The sequence below is a fragment of the Chiloscyllium plagiosum genome, unplaced genomic scaffold (assembly GCF_037043375.1).
Source record: "Chiloscyllium plagiosum isolate Xiang-an unplaced genomic scaffold, Cpla_swu_hap1 HiC_scaffold_6, whole genome shotgun sequence".
Classification (NCBI taxonomy): Eukaryota; Metazoa; Chordata; class Chondrichthyes; order Orectolobiformes; family Hemiscylliidae; genus Chiloscyllium; species Chiloscyllium plagiosum.
In genome coordinates, this window is record NW_028270144.1 from 114,908,988 (window position 1) to 114,928,819 (window position 19,832).

At 42.2% G+C, this 19,832-nt stretch overlaps 1 protein-coding gene across 2 annotated transcripts in view; it reads left to right on the top strand.

Moving 5' to 3' along the window:
* Positions 1-19,832, top strand: part of LOC122550908 (SH2 domain-containing protein 1A-like) — a 56,974-nt gene that overhangs the window by 25,031 nt on the left and 12,111 nt on the right. The window contains exons 3-4 of one of the 2 annotated variants that reach the window (XM_043692336.2): positions 7,690-7,831; positions 13,310-15,481. In XM_043692336.2, coding sequence (XP_043548271.1) covers positions 7,690-7,831; positions 13,310-13,323 — 156 coding nt within the window. In that variant the 3' untranslated portion in view covers positions 13,324-15,481. Of the gene's footprint in view, positions 1-7,689; positions 7,832-13,309; positions 15,482-19,832 lie in introns of those variants that run through there. The other variant, XM_043692334.2, reaches the window with a different exon arrangement.

The window sequence follows — 19,832 nt, forward strand, 5'->3', positions numbered from 1 at the left end:
AATGTTGCTGGATCAAAATCCTGGAACACCCCACTTAATGGCATGGTGAGTCTACCTAAAGCAAATGATTGTAGCAGTTCAGGAAAGCAGTTCACTACCACAGTTTCTGAGGCATGCTGGGAGGCGGTTTGGGCCTAATACGGGACCTGGCAGCATCAATGGCATGGTGGGCCCAGAGACAAGTTTGAGCCTCGTTCAGGGCTCTACATCATCATTGGAGGCTGCACTGCCAAGATCGGCCCAACGTGGTCTCATGACAATGATGATGTCAGTGGAGGCAAAGAATGGCTCCAGTGGCAAAGACATGGCAAAGGATCTCAAGGTTGGCCTACTGCTTTGATCTGTTGTTGGTCTCAGCATCAGGATGGAAGAGCCTGGATCCATGCCCACAACTAAGAAATTAAGAAAAAAGACTATAAAGTCGAACTCTTAACTTTATATCCTTAATTTTATATTCTCTGTCCTGGTTTATTTTCTGTATTTTAAGATGATGCCAGAAAATGCTGACATTATACAACACTTTTCACAATATTTGTAATAATACATGTAACACGTACATGTGACAATAAATAAATGAAATAAGGCAAAATACAGGCCCAACTATTACTATTTAAAGGGTTCATTGTCAATTATTTGTGGGCTCGTTGCTGGTTGATTTTTACTGACTGTTGCTATCATCGTACAAGTATTTATGTTTGATAGTGTTTGTTAAAGCCACCAAGGTCTACAGGATGAGGTATCAGAGGTGTTAAATGGTTTTATCTTGACTTCAAAAATTCTGCATGAAACAATGTATGTGAACACTAATGGTTCAGTGGTGGGAATTGACATTTGAAGATACGTGGTCTTGATCTCATGTGAGATCATTGAAGTTTTGTCACAACATTTTGAAAGCCCTTGGGGCTTGACTGCCATCATTGACCTCCACAGGGTTCTGAGGCATCTGCGGGGATCTGAGGCCTCTGCAGGGATCTGCGACCTCTGCAGGGTTCTGAAGCCTCCACAGGGATCTGAGGCCTCAGCAGGGATATGAGAACTCCACAGGGTTCTGAGGCATCTGCAGGGATCTGAGGCCTCTGCAGGGTTCAGAGGCCTCCATAGGATTCAGAGGCCTCAACAGGGATCTGAGGCTTCTGTGGGGATCTGAGGCCTCCGCAGAGATCTGAGGCCTCTGTGGGGATCTGAGGCCTCCGCAGGGATCTGAGGCCTCTGTGGGAATCTGAAGCCTCCGCAGGGATCTGAGGTATTTCTGGGGATTTGAGGCCTATGCAAGGATCTGAGGCTTCCAAAGGGTTCTGAGGCCTCAGCAGGAATATGATGCCTCAGCAGGGATATGAGGCCTCAAGTGCAGGTCACTACTAACCAGGGCCCAGGGTTCTAGAGGGACTGAAAACAAAAAATGCTGGAAATCACAATGGGTCAGGATCTGTGGAGAGACAGCAAGCTAATGTTTTGAATCTTGATGACTCTTCATCAGGAGCTGGAGGGACTGCTTAGTTTGGACAGGGGTGAGACATCTGTGCTCGAATCGTGCACTGGCGCTCGGCAGGTGGTGGTTGGGGTGGAGAGGGGTGGAGAGGTGGAGAGGTCCTGCTTCAGTGCCAAGACAGAAAACTTTGGAGCCTACTATTTTCTATCTTGTGCCATTCTTCTGTCTTTTCCTGATCAGAATAAAATTACTTCCTCTTAAGTGGTTCAGGCTGTCCCTTAGCAGTGCAATGCAGCTTTAACTGGTACTAGCATCTCACAATTTGGGCCCATTGCTGAAGTGTATAGTCGCTTACCAGGGCAGTTAGCATTGGCGGCATCCTACAGTCATGTGGCAGTGACACTGGTCTAGTAAACCAGAGGCTGAAGCTAGTACTTGGGGAAGGATGAGAATATAGGAAGCATGGTTACTAAGTTTGCGGATGACACCAAAATTGGTGGTATAGTGGACAGGGAGGAAGGCTATCTAATTTTGCAAACAGATCTTGATCAATTGGGTCAATGGGCTAAGGAGTGGCAGGTGGAGTGCGAGGGTATTGCATTTTGGTAAAACAAACAAGGGCAGGACTTATACAATTAATGTTAGAGCCCTGAGTAGTGTTGTAGAACAGAGAGACCTAGGGGTTCAGGTACATAATTCTTTGAAATTTGCTTCACAGGTAGACAGGGTGGTTAAGAAGGTGTTTAGCATGCTTGCCTTCATTAGTCAGATCTTGAGTATAGGAGTTGGGTTGTCATATTGAGTTAGTACAGGACATTGGTGAGACCCCTACTGGAGTACTTTGTGTAGTTCTGGTCATCCTGTTACAGGATGGACATTATTAAACAGGAGAGGGTTCAGAAAAGATTTAACAGGATGTTGCTGGGAATGGAGGGTTTGAGATATAAAAATAGACTGGAAAGGCTGGGACTTTTTTCATTGGAGCGTAGGAGGTTGAGGGGTGACTTTATTGAAGTTTATAAAATCATGAGGGGTATAGATAAGGTGAATGACAAAGGTCTTTTCCCTAGGGTGGGGCAATTTAAAACTTCGTGGTCAAATTTTAAGGTGAGAAGTGAAATATTTAAAATGGACATGAGGGGCAATGTTTTTACATGGGAAGTGGTTTGTATGTAGAATGAACTGCCAGAGAAAGTGGTGGATGCAGGTTACAACCTTTAAAAGACATTTGGATAAGTTCACAAGTAGGAAATGTTTGGAGGGATATGGGCCAAGTGCAGGCAAGTGGGACTAGTTTAGTTTGGGATCATGGTCTGGTTGGACCGAAGGGTCTGTTTCCATGTTGCATGAGTCTAAGAGGATAAATCCCACCATGGCAGCTGGTGGAATTTAAAATTCATTTAATGAAAATTAAATGAATTAAAAGCCAGTTTAATGATGACAGCGAAATGATTGTTCTAAAGATCTAGTGTCCTTGAGTGTCCTGTAGGGAAAAAAGTTTGCTGTACTTAGTTGGTTTGACCTACATGTAACTAAGACCTACAGAAATATGGCTAACAGTCACATTACCTCTGAAGTTGTATAGCAATCCCTCTGTATCAATTCTAAAAGGAATGAAAATAGAAAAACAACCCAGCATTGACCTAGTCATTACAGCTACAATGACAAACCCAAACTTGGTGATCCGGTGATGTCCTCCATGCTACTATCTGCAGCTTGAACCAAAACTGGGAAAACTGCCCTCGAGAAGATTTATAAGGATATTGCCAGGGTTGGAGGATTTGAGCTATAGAGAGAGGCTAAACAGGCTGAGGCTGTTTTCCCTGGAGCGTCGGCGGCTGAGGGGTGACATTATAGAGGTTTACAAAATTATGAGGGGCATGGATAGGGTAAATAGACTTTTCCCTGGGGTGGGGAGTCCAGAACTAGAGAGCATAGGTTTAGGGTGAGAGGGGAAAGATATAAAAGAGACCTAAGGGGCAACATTTTCACGCAGAGGGTGGTATGTGTATGGAAGTTTTGGAGACTAGTACAATTGCAACATTTAATAGGCATTAGGATGGGTATATGAATAGGAAGGGTTTGGAGGGATATGGACCGGGTGCTGGCAGGTGGGACTATACTGGGTTGGGATATCTGGTCGGTATGGACGGGTTGGACCAAAGAATGGGTTTCCGTGGAGATGAGATCCCATTTCTTAAAGGGACAGGAGCACAAGCAATAGCTCATCATCTACTAGATTGTCTTAGAATCCCCAATTGGCTGAGATGGAGTTGTCCTTACCTATCAGGCAAAATCAAGTGCATGTGCCAATATCCAACATTTATTAAATGGTTGTTGCAGACTCTCACTGGACATTCTTTGCATATGTAGAAAGAAGAAAGGAAGACTTGCATTTACATTGTGCTCTTCATCCAGAGTTTCCCAGAGCACTTCATAATCAATGGAATAGTTTTAAATACAGACATTTGTTATAATGTACAAAAGTTGGCAGCCAATTTACACAGAGCAAGATCCCTGAATAACAATGAGATAAATAGCCCGATCATCTTTTTAAAGAGGTTGGTGGAAGGTTAAATGGTGACCTGGTTTCCGGATGAACTTTGCTGTTCTTCTTCAAACAGTGCCATGGAATATTCCATGACCCTATGACTCAATGATTAGTCGAGTCACAGATTGGTATATGCACTTGGCAGTAATGTATTTACAAGACACACTGTAACAACTCACCAAGGCTCCTTGGACAATGAGCACGCTATCCCTGGATGGACACAATTCCTGATGAAGGTCTTATGCCTGAAATGTCGATTCTCCTGATCCTTGGATGCTACCTGACCTACTGTGCTTCTCCAGCACCACACTCTCGACTCTGATCTCCAGCATCTGCAGTTGTCACTTTCTCCTTCTTGGACAGAACCTTCCAAATCTTTAACACCCAGAAGGGGCAAGGACAGTGGATACAGTTCCCCTCCCAGCCAAGATCACCAAATGTTCTTGAGAATTATAGGGCTGGAGGAAATTATAGAAACAGGAGCAGGAGTAGGCCATTCAGCCCTTCAAGCCTGCTCCATCATTCAATATGATCATGGCTGATCATCCAATTCAGTCCCCTGTTCCTGCTTTCTCTCTATATCCTTTGATCCCTATAGTTTTAAGAGCTGCATTTAACTCCTTTTTGAAAACATTTAATGTTTTGGCCTCAACCACTTCTCTGGATGAAGAAATTTCTCCTCATCTCAGTTTGAAATGACCTACCCTGTGTCCTTAGACTGTGAGCCCTGGTTCTGGACTCACCACTTGCTTTGCTGGTTCAGGTTCTCTTCCTGCCACCATGGCAATTTACCAACAGCGGTTGGGTTTGTGCTATTTAGGAGGAGACCAGCTGGTGAAAGCTGATATCTCGCTCAGGTCTTGGGGCACAGGCACTCTGTTGGCAGTAACAGCCTCTTGCACCCACCAAGCACCTGCCCCTGGCCTCACAAACATTTGGAGCCTGCCCATCTAACCCAGTGACTCTGATCCTCTTTACCTTGGTCTGAAGGTGGTGTCTTTGGCACCTTTCTTGGTTTCTCCCTGTAGCACTGCTGAGACTGCAGGGCTGCCTACCTTAACAATTGATCAAGACGTCTTGGAGATGAGATCCCATTTCTTAAAGGGACAGGAGCACAAGCAATAACTCATCATCTACTAGATTGACTTAGAATCCCCAATTGGCTGAGATGGAGTTGTCCTTATCTATCAGCAAAATGAAGTGCATGTGCCAGCATCCAACATTTATTAAATGGTTGTTGCAGACTCTCACTGGACATTCTCTGCATATGTAGAAAGAAGAAAGGAAGACTTGCATTCACATTGTGCTCTTCACCCAGAGTTTCCCAGAGCACTTCATAATCAATGGGATAGTTTTAAATACAGACATTTGTTGTAATGTACAAAAATTGGCAGCCAATTTACACGGAGCATGAGTGTGTGTTTTGCCCATACAGGCTACCATATTTCTCACTGCCCCCACCACTCCTGGTAAGGTGCCAGTGACAGTGGGGAAAGACTCTCGTAGCTTGAGATCAATTGATCTTTGTGTGGAAGGGTGGTCCTTCATCTTCTCCACCACTGATAAAATTCTGAAGCATTGGGAAGATGATGGGCACACCATCCCCCATCTGCCTTCTTGATTCCCTGCTCACCTCACCTCCCAACACATTTGAAAGGGCCCCATTAAATTCCACTCAACCCTTTGAAATGGCCATGATTGCTGTGGCTTCCAGAAAATTGGATTTTCATTTAATGGGGACACCTTTTAAAGACAGGATCCCAGACAGCAACATGGTAGTTCAGTGGTTAGCACTGCTGCCTCATAGTGCCAGGGGTCAGGGTTCAAGTCCACCCTTACGTGACTATGTTGAGTTTGCTTGTTTTCACTGTGTCCATGTGGGTTTCCTCCAGGTGCTCTGGTTTCCTCCCACAGTCCAAAGCTGTGCAGGTTAGGTGGATTGATCATGATAAATTATCCAGGGATGTGCAGGTTAGGTGGGTAACTATGAGAAATACAGGGTTAGAGTGATGGACCTGGGTGGGATGCTCTTCACAGATTAGTGTGGACTCAATGGGGCAAATGGCCTGCTTCCAACACTTAGGGATTCCATGGCAACAGGTTAAAAAGGGTGCAGAGGACTTGCAACCAACACTTACCTCAGTGAGAAGCTCAAAAAGTATCGACCTGGATAAGGCACTGAAGGAGACATTAGATTAGTGATTAAAAGCTTGATCAAGCAAGTATGTTTTGAAGAAGAGATGGAGGCAGAGATGTGGAGAGGCCAAGAGATGGAATTCCAGAAATTAGGGAAAGGTGTTTGGAAGAATGGCCACGAAAGGTATAGTGATGAAGATCAAGGAGTTGTAGAAGGCTTGAATTGGTGCAGTACAGAAATCTTAAGAGATTTGTTATTGCACGTGAGGACAGATTTAGCCAAGAAGAAATAAAAACTGAATTCCACAACAACTGGTTCCAGAGGAGAGTTAAATAACTTTTCAACAGCGCACCCTGAGAATAGCTTTGCAGATTCTTTTCCTGTTTTGAACTAAAAGAGATTAAGTCATTAAAACTGTTCTTAAATTCAAGTGCCAAGTGAATATCTTCCGAATGTAAATAGCAGACTGTGTTCTGGCACGATATATTTATCTCACTTGCTTGCTGTAAGAAAATGGTAAGTTACCAAACAATATACAGAATGCAATATCTCAGGACATAGCAATATACTGGGCCATACTGATTTACTCTATAATGTATGATCAGTATCGCATATATGTGATTCTTGGTAGTCTCTCTGACATTTAAAATAACTTCTAGTATGAGTATCTCTGGTAAATCTGGCATTTATTACCCATCACCATTATGCTTCTGTTTGAACCACTGCAGTCTATGGTGTTGAAGATATGTTCGAGGGGAACATAATAACAGAAGTAGGTCATTCAGCCTGTTGAATCCTCTTCTGCCATTCAAAACAATCATGGCTGATCATTCACTTCAATGTCTTTTCCCCACATTCCTTTACATTGTTGGCATTTAGAGATAAGTCAATCACAACTTTAAACGCACAATGACTAAGCTCTGACAGCTCTTTGGGGTTGATGTTAAGTAGAGGTTTCTGGGATTTTGACTCACAGACTATGACAGAACAGTGACATATATGGATGGCACAGTGGCTCAGTAGTTAGCACTGCTGCCTCACACGGACCTGGGTTTAATTCCAGTCTCAGCCGACAGTCTGTGGAGTTCGCGCATTCTCCCTATGTCTGTGTAGGTTCCTTTTGGGTGCTCCAGTTTCTTCCCACAGTCCAAAGATGTGCAGGTTAGGCGGAATGACCATGCTAAATTGCCTGCAGTGTTGAGAGATGTGCAGGATGGTTGGTTTAACCATGGGAAATGCAAAGTTACAGGGATAGGGTTTGGGGGTGGGTCTGAATGGGATGCTCTTCAGAGGGTCAGTGTGAACTTGATGGGCCAAATGGCCTCTTTTCCCTCTTTAGGGATTCTATATCCAAACTGGAGTGATATATGATTTGGAAGGATGCGTGGAGTTTATGTTCCCATACAATCATTGATCCTTATATTTCTAGATGTTTAAAGAAATTGATTTGGGAGCTGCTGCGTTCTGTTAGTTAACAGCCAACCTGGAGAGATTGAGCACCCCAGCTGACTTACACTTCAGTATCAGATATCGTAATCTAATTTATTGTTATTTTACTCTTTCACTCAACAGACATCGGAAGGAATTCCGCCTCAGTTTTTCAGCAACATTGATAAACTTATTCTAACTTACACAAAACCAGACCAAGGTACGGTTGTACCATTACTGCATCCAGTGGAACATAATGCAGACAAAATAGGAAGCCACAATGGAGGTGAGAAGAGTGATACGTGTGTGTTCATGTCAGTGTAATTTACGTGGCTATTTAAAGGTTGGTGCAATATTTGTTTTGATGAACCGCTGACTATCACGTTTAAGAATGTCATGGAATAATTCATATCTATGTGCTGCTGTAAAATTTCTGTTGCTATTTTTGCACAAGATGAAGAGACTAATGAACAGAACTTTTAAACTATGTTTCCTGGTTCGAGTCTCCTCAATTAATGGAGATAGTTTCTATCTACCCCATCTGTTCCACTTAATAGCTTGAAAATTTTAATTCAAGGATTTAGCACAACTGATTGCATCCCCACAATGCCAAATCTTGGATACAACAACACACATTCTCAGCTCTTTGACAATATCTTCCAAGAGTTTCCATTGAAAATCATACTTGATTGATTAGCTGTATTAGGGTGGCATGGTGGCTCAGTGGTTAGCACTGCTGCCTCACACCACCAGGGACCTGGGTTTGAATCAATCCTTGGGTGGCTGTCTGTGTGGAGTATGCACATTCTCCCTATGTCTGCAGGGTTCCCTTCACTTGCTCTGGTTTCCTCCCACAGTCCAAAGATGTGCAGGTTAGGGTGGATTGGCCATGCTAAATTGCCCATAGTGTCCAGGGATGTGCAGGCCAGGTGGGCGAGCCAATGGGAAATGCAGGGTTACAGGATAGGGGTGGGTCTGGGTGGGATGCCCTTAGAAGGATTGATGTGGACTTGATGGGCCAAATGACCTGCTTCCACACTGTAGGGACTCTATTCTATATGTATCATGGACTTCCACCTTCAGTATTTGTTCAAGCCACTTTGATACTATACATGCCCATGTTCAAGGCTGCTTAATCCTGATCATCAGTAAAAGGCTTAAAGGCAAAGAAGTGTAGCTGCTATGAGGCTGATTCTATCTCTTCAAATTACTGCAGTCAGCAACTCCCTCTCCACACAACCATTCCCCCTTCTTAGCACATAACCACCTCAAAAGGCTTGCTTGGATATTGCTTAAGCTTGATGCTATTTACCTGGATGTTTTGACTTATCTCCTGTATTTCTTACACTTTTTACATTGATGAGGCTAGCTATCCCCTAGTTTATGCCCTGAGTCTAGTTGAAATTGAACGCTGGAAATAGAGAGAAGCTTCATCCTGATCATTGATATCTTGTACTTTGATGAGCACACTAATGAGATGTTCAAAAGAGAGTAAAAAAAAGACTAATGGCCACAAAAGAAATCAAATGTCAGACTGCTTAATGACATATTGTAATTTTCTTTTACTTGATTTCAGGCTTCAGGCTGTTATGCACGTGATGGATAACATAGAACACATTCACTGTCCTTTGTATGGGCTCATTAATATAATTGTATAGTTTCTCTTTATGACTTTTGACCACGTAAAAACAAGAATAGGTGCAGGAACAAAGAAACCTGGGGTCATGTATAAACCTTTGAAGATGACAGGACAAGTTGTTAAGATAGAATACAAGCTCCTGAGCTTTATTAGCGAAGACACAGAGCACAGAATCAAGGAAGTTGTGACAAAAGTTCATCAATCACTTGTTAAACTTTAGCTGAAAGATTTTGTTTAATTCTGGGCACTGCACATCATGGGAATGTCAAGGCCACTGAGGAGATGTACCAATATGGTACCACAGTTGAGGATGTAAGTTAGGTGGAGAGACCAGACGTGTAGGTGCCTTTGCTTTTTGGAGTAGAGATGAGTCAGGAAATGTAATTGAAATGATGAGGTGTGTTGATGGAGTTGATGGGGACACTTTGTTTCCACTGGTAGAAGGGATTGTAAGAAGAGGACAGAGATTTAAGATACACTCTAGGGTGGAGTTAAGGAAGAATTTTGTAACAGTTTTCTTTTCTTGGCTGGATGCACTAAAAGTGCAGTGGAAACAGACTCAATACACTTTCCAAAACTTCTTTTTAGTCACCTCTCCACTTTCTCCAGAGAAAAGAGTTTAAGCCTGTTCAATCCATCCCTGACAGTATAATTTCTCCCTACATCGTAGAATCCCTATCGTGCAGAAAAAGGCTGCTTGGCCCATCAAGTCTGCACCGACCTCTGAAGGGCATCCTACCAGACCTCTACCCTATCCCTACATTTCCCATGGTTAATCCACCCAACCCACACATCTCTGGACACTGTGGGCAATTTAGCATGGCCAATCCACCTAACTTGGATTTTGGACTGTGAGAGGAAACTGGAGCACCCAGAGGAAACCCACGCAGTCACGGGGAGAATGTACAAACTCCACACAGACTGTCACCTAAAGGATGGAATCAAACCGGGGTCCCTGGCACTGTGAGGCAGCAGTGCTAACCACTGAGCCACTGTGCTGCTCAAGTTGCATAAATGTCCTTTTGTGCAATGCAGTTTGGTAAATGAAAGCTGTAAAGTCATGCCTTGTTTGCAATTCATTTTCAATGCAGTGGTGTCAATCTTATTGTTTAAACATGCCAGGAACTTACTTGAGGTGCAAATAAATTGTTAAGCTGATGTTAGGGTTCATGGAATACAGGGAGACCTAGCCATTAGGATACAGAACTGGCTCAAAGGTAGAAGACAGAGGGTGGTGGTGGAGGGTTGTTTTTCAGACTGGAAGCCTGTGACCAGTGGAGTGCCACAAGGATTGGTGCTGGGCCCTCTAATTTTTGTCATTTACATAAATGATTTGGATGCGAACATAAGAGGTACAGTTAGTAAGTTTGCAGATGACACCAAAATTGGAGGTGTAATGGACAGCGAAGAGGGTTACCTCAGATTACAACAGGATCTGGACCAGATGGGCCAATGGGCTGAGAAGTGGCAGATGGAGTTTAATTCAGATAAATGTGAGGTGCTGCATTTTGGGAAAGCAAATCTTAGCAGGACTTATACACTTAATGGTAAGGTCCTAGGGAGTGTTGCTGAATAAAGAGACCTTGAAGTGCAGGCTCATAACTCCTTGAAAGTGGAGTCGCAGGTAAATAGGATAGTGAAGAAGGCGTTTGGTATGCTTTCCTTTATTGGTCAGAGCATTGAGTACAGGAGTTGGGAGGTCATGTTATGGCTGTACAGGACATTGGTTAGGCCACAGTTGGAATATTGTGTGCAATTCTGGTCTCCTTCCTATCGGAAAGATGTTGTGAAACTTGAAAGGGTTCAGAAAAGATTTACAAGGATGTTGCCAGGGTTGGAGAATCTGAGCTACAGGGAGAGGCTGAACAGGCTGGGGCTGTTTTCCCTGGAGCGTTGCAGGCTGAGGGGTGACCTTATAGAGGTTTACAAAATTATGTTAAAAATCACACAACACCAGGTTATAGTCCAACAGGTTTAATTGGAAGCACACTAGCTTTCGGAACGATGCTCCTTCATCAGGTGATTGTGGAGGGCTCGATCGTAGTCCAAATCATACAAAATTATGAGGGGCATGGATAGGATAAATAGACAAAGTCTTTCCCCTGGGGTTGGGGAGTCCAGAACTAGAGGGCATAGTTGTAGGGTGAGAGGGGAAAGATATAAAAGAGACCTAACGGACAATTTTTTCACGCAGAGGGTGGTACGTGTATGGAATGAGCTGCCAGAGGATGTGGTGGAGACTGGTACAATTGCAACATTTATGAGGCATTTGGAAGGGTATATGAATAGGAAAGGTTTGAAGGGTTTGAAAGGATATGGGCCGGGTGCTGGCACGTGGGACTAGATTGGGTTAGGATATCTGGTCGGCATGGACGGGTTGGACCGAAGGGTCTGTTTCCATGCTGTACATCTCAATGACTCTATGACTCTAGAGTGGTGCTGGAAAAGCACAGCAGGTCAGGCAGCATCCGAGGGGTAGGAAAATTGACGTTTCAGGCAAAAGCCCTTCATCAGGAATAGATGATGAAGTACCTTTGCCCGAAACGTCAATTTTTCTGCTCCTCGGATGCTGCCTGACCTGCTGTGCTTTTCCAGCAGCACTCTAAGCTAGACTCTGGTTCCCAGCATCTGCAGTCCTTGTTTTTACCACCCTGATGTGAGTACATGCTGATTGCAGGTGGGAATGAGGATTCGTTTTGGCAGTTGGGTGGTTGTGGATGTACTCAGACATTGTTGAAAGCAGGTAAACACTAGGGTCCATTTTAAACCTGCCCGCCTGTTGGAAACTGCGTAGATATTAAGCAGATGGGTCTCACCTGCTGATGTTTTGCATTTGCATAATGCAGCTCATGGCATGCATTGCTCCAAATGGTAATTGCAGTTCAACGAAACAGCTTAGCACCAATTTGTCAAGAGCAGTTTGGGGTGGGCAGCAAATGCTCACATCCCATGATGGAAGTAAAAAAGCCTGATATGATTGTATATTAGCTGAGACCCTCTACCAAAAGGACAACCTGGGATTCTGAAGTGTAATTCTGGTCGCGTGAGAATTCTTATATTAATAGAATTGGTGTGGGCACTCTTTCTAATGTTGTGAGGGAACGCTTCAGGGATACCATCAAGGCCTCACTTGCAAATTTATGTTGTTTATAATTAACTTGCTTTCTGTGCTGAAGGTGCTGACCTTGCCCTGAATTTGACTTGGTGAGCAGCTACCATCCTCCAGACTCTCATTCAGATGCATATTCCACATGCAAATTTTTGGATGCAGATATATCCAAAGCTATCAATTCGACTTTAGTGAGTGCGGCATTCCCACAGACAACTGGGAATCATTGGCCCAAGACTGTCCAAATTGGAGGAGGAGCATTGGAGAAGGCGTCAAACATCTTGAGACTTGCTGTCAGGAAAAAGTGGAAGCCAGGAGAAAACAGAGTAAGGAGCATACTACCACACCAATGCTCCATCCACCCTTCCCACCACCATGTTTTGCCCGAAGTGTAATAGAGCCTGCGGAAACCTCATCAGTCTATGTAGCCATCTACGGACTCACCCTGAGAGTGGAAGAGACTCATCCTCATCTGTAGGGACCACTGATGAGATTATGAGAGAACAGTACTTCTTTTCTTAATGTCAAAACTAGTGAGAAGAGGAATTTGTTGAAAGCTTCCATGTGTAGGATTCTGCCACAGGACACAGGAATGTTTGTTGACCTGAGGCCTGTGTACAGTTTAACAAAGATCTGACGGTTTCATGTTGTAACCAGCAGTTACTGAAGTTGAACTAATAGCTTCGGGTATATCTGCATCCAAACATTTGCATGTGGAATATGCATCTGAATGAGAGTCTGGAGGACGGTAGCTGCTCACCAAGTCAAATTCAGGGTAAAGTCAGCACCTTCAGCACAGAAAGTGACTTAGTTATAAACAACAGAAATGTGCAATTTTCCCTCACCCTCTGCAAAAACTATTTAAAATCAAATGATGTCAAAGTTGAACTTACCGATCCCTCAATTAATCTTAGTCTTTATATTAAGTTGTGGCAATAGGAAGTTCATTCTCACTGTTAAATATTTGCGAGTTTTGTCCTTTTTATTTAAGCTATTGTTGGTTTTCATGTTTTCAGTTGCACAGAGGTGAGCGTCCAATTTCTACGACTCCAAGAATATTTATGTATTGGCCCTGCAAAGAACATCAAGCCCTCTACAGTGTACTGCAACTGAAGTTGTTTCCAACTACTTGTTAATGTACTCACAGTCAAACTGGGCAAGTAAACAGTAGGAGAAAAGTTTTGATAAAATTGTGAATGCATCAAAAGTGCACATGGCTTTGCTCCACTATGGATGGAAGATCAATGCTCATCTCTTGGTCTCACTGACAGTTCCATATATCAATGGCTTTTCCCCCTTAGAGGTTCTCTCTGTCTCCACAGATGCTGTCAGACCTGCTGAGTTTCTCCAGCATTCCATGAGTTTGTTCCTGCTCACTTGTCCATCCTGCACTTGAGTAATGTCAGGTGAAACCTTTTCTAATTGTGGGCTGGGTTGCAACATGGGCTACAACAGCACCATCATCCATATTGCTTTTAAGGCCAAAACCCATTCCATCCCTTAATATTTCGATATATGTGCATATGATTCAAAATTGAATTAGATATGCATTGGATGCAAAAGGGCTTGCAGGGTTATAGAGGAAAGGCAAGGCAGTGGCATTGCTGGATTGCTCCTGCAGAGAGACAGCATGGACTTGACGGGTCAAATGGTCTCATTCCATACAGAAGTCATTCAATTATTTAATTACTCATTCTCCCGCCATGGTCCTGTCATGTGTCTTGAATATTCTGCACTCCAAAACATTGAGCTTTTTCTTGCATAACTGATCAAACAATGAAAACTCTTTTAATGAACTGGTGATAGTTTATGTTGAAGATACTCCCTGCCACAAATAAGGTGAAGCACTCCGTTATGACAGTGTGCTTTTTTCCCCTTTCAAATGAGTCATTCAGAATTTTTTGAGTCATCGTGAGATTTTCAACTCACTTCTTCAAGGTTGTAAATAACGGCACTGTGAACATGAAACTGCATGATGAGCGAGATCTGGATATAGTAAGCGGCTTTGGAATTGTAGCAGTTTTCTGGTGTAGGATGTCTTGTGTCAGAAACCAATTGTTGAGAAATGGCTATTTTCCATTGGCTTACACTGTTAGCCAGGACCTGCATTAAAAGATAGTGAAATAAAGCATTTAATAATGGTACTTCTCTCCCTACCCCATGCTGCCTTTCCAAGAAAGATATGATACATTGGAGACTGACACATCCCCGGCTGATCCCACACTTGGTTCATTTTTCATTATTATTGTAAACATAATATTGGCTGCCAAACAATCCCAAACTGTGTTCCTCTCTGAACAGCTGGCAGAGTATAAAGCCGGTATGGCTGTATCCTCCAATTTCTTTCCTTCCTTTTCCACAGGGAAGCACTATAAAAGCTGGGAATAAGTAGCAGGAATGTTTGAAATGTTTCAAAACCAGTTCTGACTGAAAACCAACAACCAAGTCATTAATCTATGTTTCCACGTCGCAATTTTGCTTTTCCAGCTTTGCCCGTATTTCAAGCAGACTTGTGATTGAGATGGTAGCTGCCCATTGAATTTTAATTGCATTCTGGCTCTAATGCACCCAATCAGAGCAGAGTTTGTGGCATTCCTTTTTGTTCCTGGTCAGTGATGTAACACAGCCAAGCATAACATTGGCACAGCCTTCAGAAGGCTTAAGCCACGAAGTGACCTTCAAAGACCATTTGGAGGCCAAAAGACACTACTGGAAGTCACACCTACAACACTGGAGTGTAAATATTTTCTGCTTCAGGCCTAAGAAATGATTCAGAGCTTCATTTGTATGACTTTATACTGCTGTAATAAAACAACACAAAATGACTTTTCATCCAATTACTGCCTGCTGTGGGCAAAGGTGATTCACTGCAACTTAAAGGAAGAAAGCACTTTGATGAGGTGATGAAGGATTTCCTGTCAGCCATTTGCTTTAACACTTGCATTCATGTGATTCTCAAATGTAAATAAACGCTTTGTCAAATCGTGCACACTTTGATGTGAAGGATGCTGGTAGGCAGGAATGAAAGATATTTCTACTTATACTACTCAAACCAAATCTGTCAGCCCAAGTAAAAATTTTTTCAGTAAAATTGCAAGCAGAATTTCTGTTATCTCTTGACATAAAGGAGCCTCAGCTCAGTGAACAGTGGCTCAATGTTGAAGCTAGATATGAACTACTTTTAGAAGTATTTAGTGGTTTAATTACAGGCTTACAAACCACTATAAATGCTGGAGGAAACATCACAGAAGCGCTTCACAGGAGGCTCCCAAGCACTGAGGATGTCACCTAGACAGGGGACGAAACGTCTGCAACACAAATTCCCAGCTTGGCGAACAGAACCACAACAACGAGCACCCGAGCTACAAATCTTCTCACAAACATTTAAAAGCTTACATAGCTAGATTTGAATGAGTTTTGTGGCCTGTTAGCCCACTGTTAACAGGTATTCACAATTATTTCCTTCTCCATCTGGTATCCTTCATGGTAGGAGGCTGTGTTTTGGGCAGGTCTGTTCCTTGGTTAATCTGAAAGGAGATGTACCCAGGAGGGATACGGGAAAAGAGAGATCCTGCACCCAACCTGCATTGCCTCTCTGTCTATCTCATGTTTGATTTCACCAGTTCCTCCCATCTGTCATGACTACAAAGATGCCTCTATCATCACCCCTTATTGTTATGACATTTCTTTCATAGTCACAGAGTCATGGAGTTGTGCAGCATGGAAGCAGATCCTTCAGTCTAACCAGACCCATTTGGAGGACAAAAGACACTATTGGAAGTCACAACTGCAACACTGGAGTGTAAATATCCAGTGAACATAATCCCAAACTAAGCTAGTCCCAACCACCTGCTCCTGGCCACATCCATCTAAACCATTCCTGTTCCTGTATCCATCCAAATGTCTCTTAAACATTGCCACATTGTTTCCAACTAATTTCACCTATCAGTATCATTTTATAGCCTGTTTGTGCTCTCTTCATAATTTACTTTCTTTCCTATTTTGTTCTGACAATGAATTGGACAACCATACTTCTGCACCTCTATCTAAGTCATTTATATAAATTGTGCAATTGAGGTCCCAGTACACCCTGTGGCACACCACTTGTTACATCTTACCAATTTGTAAAAGTACAATTATACCTAATCACTGCTTCCTGTAAATATATCAATCTTCTAGTCACGTCAATATGCCAACTGTTACAGTAATATATTTTATTTTCCTCAGTATTCTTTGATGCAACAATAAGCTGGAAATCTAAGTACAATATAACCACCAATTCTCCATTATACACAGAATATGTTACCTCCTCAAAGAGTTTCAGGAATAGTTTGATGAAACATCATTTCCCCTTCACAAAATCATGTTGACTCTAGCTGATTACCTTGAACGTATCCAAATACCCATTTATATCTTCTTTAATAATAGCTTCCAATATTTCTTCAATGATAGATGTTAAGCTATCTAGTCTGTAGTTCTTGCTTTCTGTCTCCCTCCCTTTCTGAATAAAGGAGTTAATATTTAGTCTCTTCTAATCTAATGTGACTATCCCAAATCAAGTGAGTTTTACAAAGAAACGTATCAACCGTCTACTAATCACTTTTGTTAAGATCCTAGGATGAAATCCATCCTATCAGCCTGCAGCTCCGATAATTTCCTCAGTAATACTTCTCTCATGATTCTGATTTTCCTGAGCTCCTCTCTCCCTTCCATTTCTGGGATATTACTTGCATCGTCAGTTGTGAAGACTCTGCAAAATACCTATTCAGGTCATTTGCAATTTTCTTATTTTCCATTGTCAGTTCTCCAGTCTTGTTTTCTATAGGATCAACACTCACTTTGTTGACTCATTTCTTCTTTAAATGTCGATAGAAACTTGAACTGTCTGTTTTCACATTTCAACCTGGCTTTCAAAATCTAACCTTTCGTCCTTTGTTAACTTCTTTGATCATTCTTTGATTTCTATTATATCCTGTTCAATTCTCTGACATGCCATCTATCTTTGCACATTTATGGATATTTTGCATCAGCCTGTTCAGGGTTGTTATATCACACCACTGGAGCAGGTGGAACTTGAATCTGGGCCTTCTAGCTCAGAGATGAGGGCCCTACTACTGCACCATTAAAACTCCCTTGCTCAGTTATATACTTTGTCATTAAGTTTGATACTAACTTTAGCATTTCTATTTAACCATGGATGGTTGGTCCATCCCTTGAAATATTTCCCATTCTTTGGAACATATCTATTCGGTATATTTTGAAATATGACCTTAAATATCTGTCACTGCATTTCTGTTGACCTATCCTTTAACCTATTTCACCAATTCACTTTAGCCAGCTCTGCTTTCACATCCTTATAATTGTGCTTATTCAAATCAAAGAACATCACAGAACCCTCCTCTCTCTAACATACGGCAAAATTTAATCATATTATCGTGCCTTTGCTATGAGATCATTAATTATTATTATCTGTACAGGGTCCAACTAGCAACCACACAGCAGGGCAGGGCATAAAGGAAGAAATAATGAGAGCTTGTCAGCAAAGCACGTCAATAATTATGGGCAATTTAATCTACATATTGACAGGAATTGTCAGTTGGGCAATGGTAGCCTTGCTGTAAAGTTCATTAAATGTTTTAGATATAGTTTCTTAGAACAGCAGGTTCTGGAGCTGACCAAAGACCAGGCTATAGTAGATCTCATGTTCTCCATTACTGGTGCCAGTGTTTTACAAACCAGGTCCTGCTTCTCCCACACTAGTCTTTGAGCCACTCATCCATCTCTCTAATCTGCCACACATCCATCTCTCTAATCTGATGTGCACCGTACCTGTTTACTCATGGCTCAGGTAATAATAGAGGTTATAGTCTTTGGGGTCTTGCTTCTTGATTTAGTGCCTAGCTCCTCACACTGACTGTCCAAATCCTGCTTTCTTGTTCTGTTTATGTCACTGGCACCTACTAGATCACAACACTGGATCCTCCCCTCCCCCTTCAAGGTCCACTTCAGTCCTAAGATGATGCCCAGAACCCTGGCACCAGGACAGGCAACAGTGCCATTTGGTTTTGCTTAGAGACTCACAGCTGGAGAGGGAAGGAAAAGATCCAGCATCATGGTCCATGTTGGTCCTGATAACAAAGGCAGGGCAAAGAAGGAAGTTCCGCATAATTCATTTTGTTAGTCACATCCTCAAAACATGTTTAACAAGTTAGTCAAACACAATTTCGCATTTACAAATCCATCTGACTATGCTGTATCAGATCAATACTGCCAAAGTGTACTTGTTTCAAATTCTTTGTAATAGATTCTATCTTTTTGCTACTTTGGATGTAAGGCTAACAGGTCAGTGATTCTCTGTGTTCAGTCATTCTCTTCTTAAATAATGGGGTGACATTTGCCAGCTTCCAATCTGTAAAAATCATTACACAATCTATCGAATTTGGAAAGATAATCTCCAATGTATTGACTATCTCTATCATCACCTCCTTCAATACTCTGGGGTATTTCAAGAATATCAGGTCCCAGGTACTTTACAACTTTCAGTCTCAAATATTTCTCCAAAACAATCTCCCTACTGATGCTAATTTCCTTAAACTTCTCATTCTCCCTAGTCACTTGCATCTATAATTCTGGGTAATTTCTTGTATCTTCCTCAGTGAAAATAGATGAAATACAATCATTTAGCTTCACTACTGTTTCTTTATTCCAAACAATAAATTCTCTTGACTCTGTCTGTAATGAACCCATATTTGACTTAGCCAAATGTTTCTTAAAATGTTTTCAGGAACTATTGAATGTATTTTAATTTCATATTTACTAATGGTTGCTATCATATTTTGAACCTTAGGAAAAGAGCAAATCTTACTCACTTACCACATACTCACCTATTAACCACCTCCTCCTTTAGCAAAATAAGCAGCAGTTCTTGGAGCTAAAAAAGTTGAGGCAGAAGTAAAAGCAACTTGAATCCCATTTTCCCTTCCTCTGCTAATCTGCTTATCTCAGCCGCTGTATTTTAAGTCACACTCAAGTGCCAAACATGCCATGATAGTGAGAATTGTCCATCACCATCACACTTTGAAAACCAATGTGTTGGGCTTGATTTTAACAATAACTCATAGGTTATCCAGTATTTTCTTTTTTCATGATTTGGAGATGCCGGTGTTGGACTGGGGTCTACAAAGTTAAAAATCACACAACACCAGGTTATAGTCCAACAGGTTTAATTGGAAGCACACTAGCTTTCGGAGCGACGCTCCTTCATCAGGTGATTGTGGAGGGCTCGATCGTAACACAGAATTTATAGCAAAAATTTGCAGTGTGATGTAACTGAAATTATACATTGAAAAATTGATTGTCTGTTAACAGATGAAAGGCTTAATAGACAATCAATTTTTCAATGTATAATTTCAGTTACATCACACTGCAAATTTTTGCTATAAATTCTGTGTTACGATGGAGCCCTCCACAATCACCTGATGAAGGAGCGTCGCTCCGAAAGCTAGTGTGCTTCCAATTAAACCTGTTGGACTATAACCT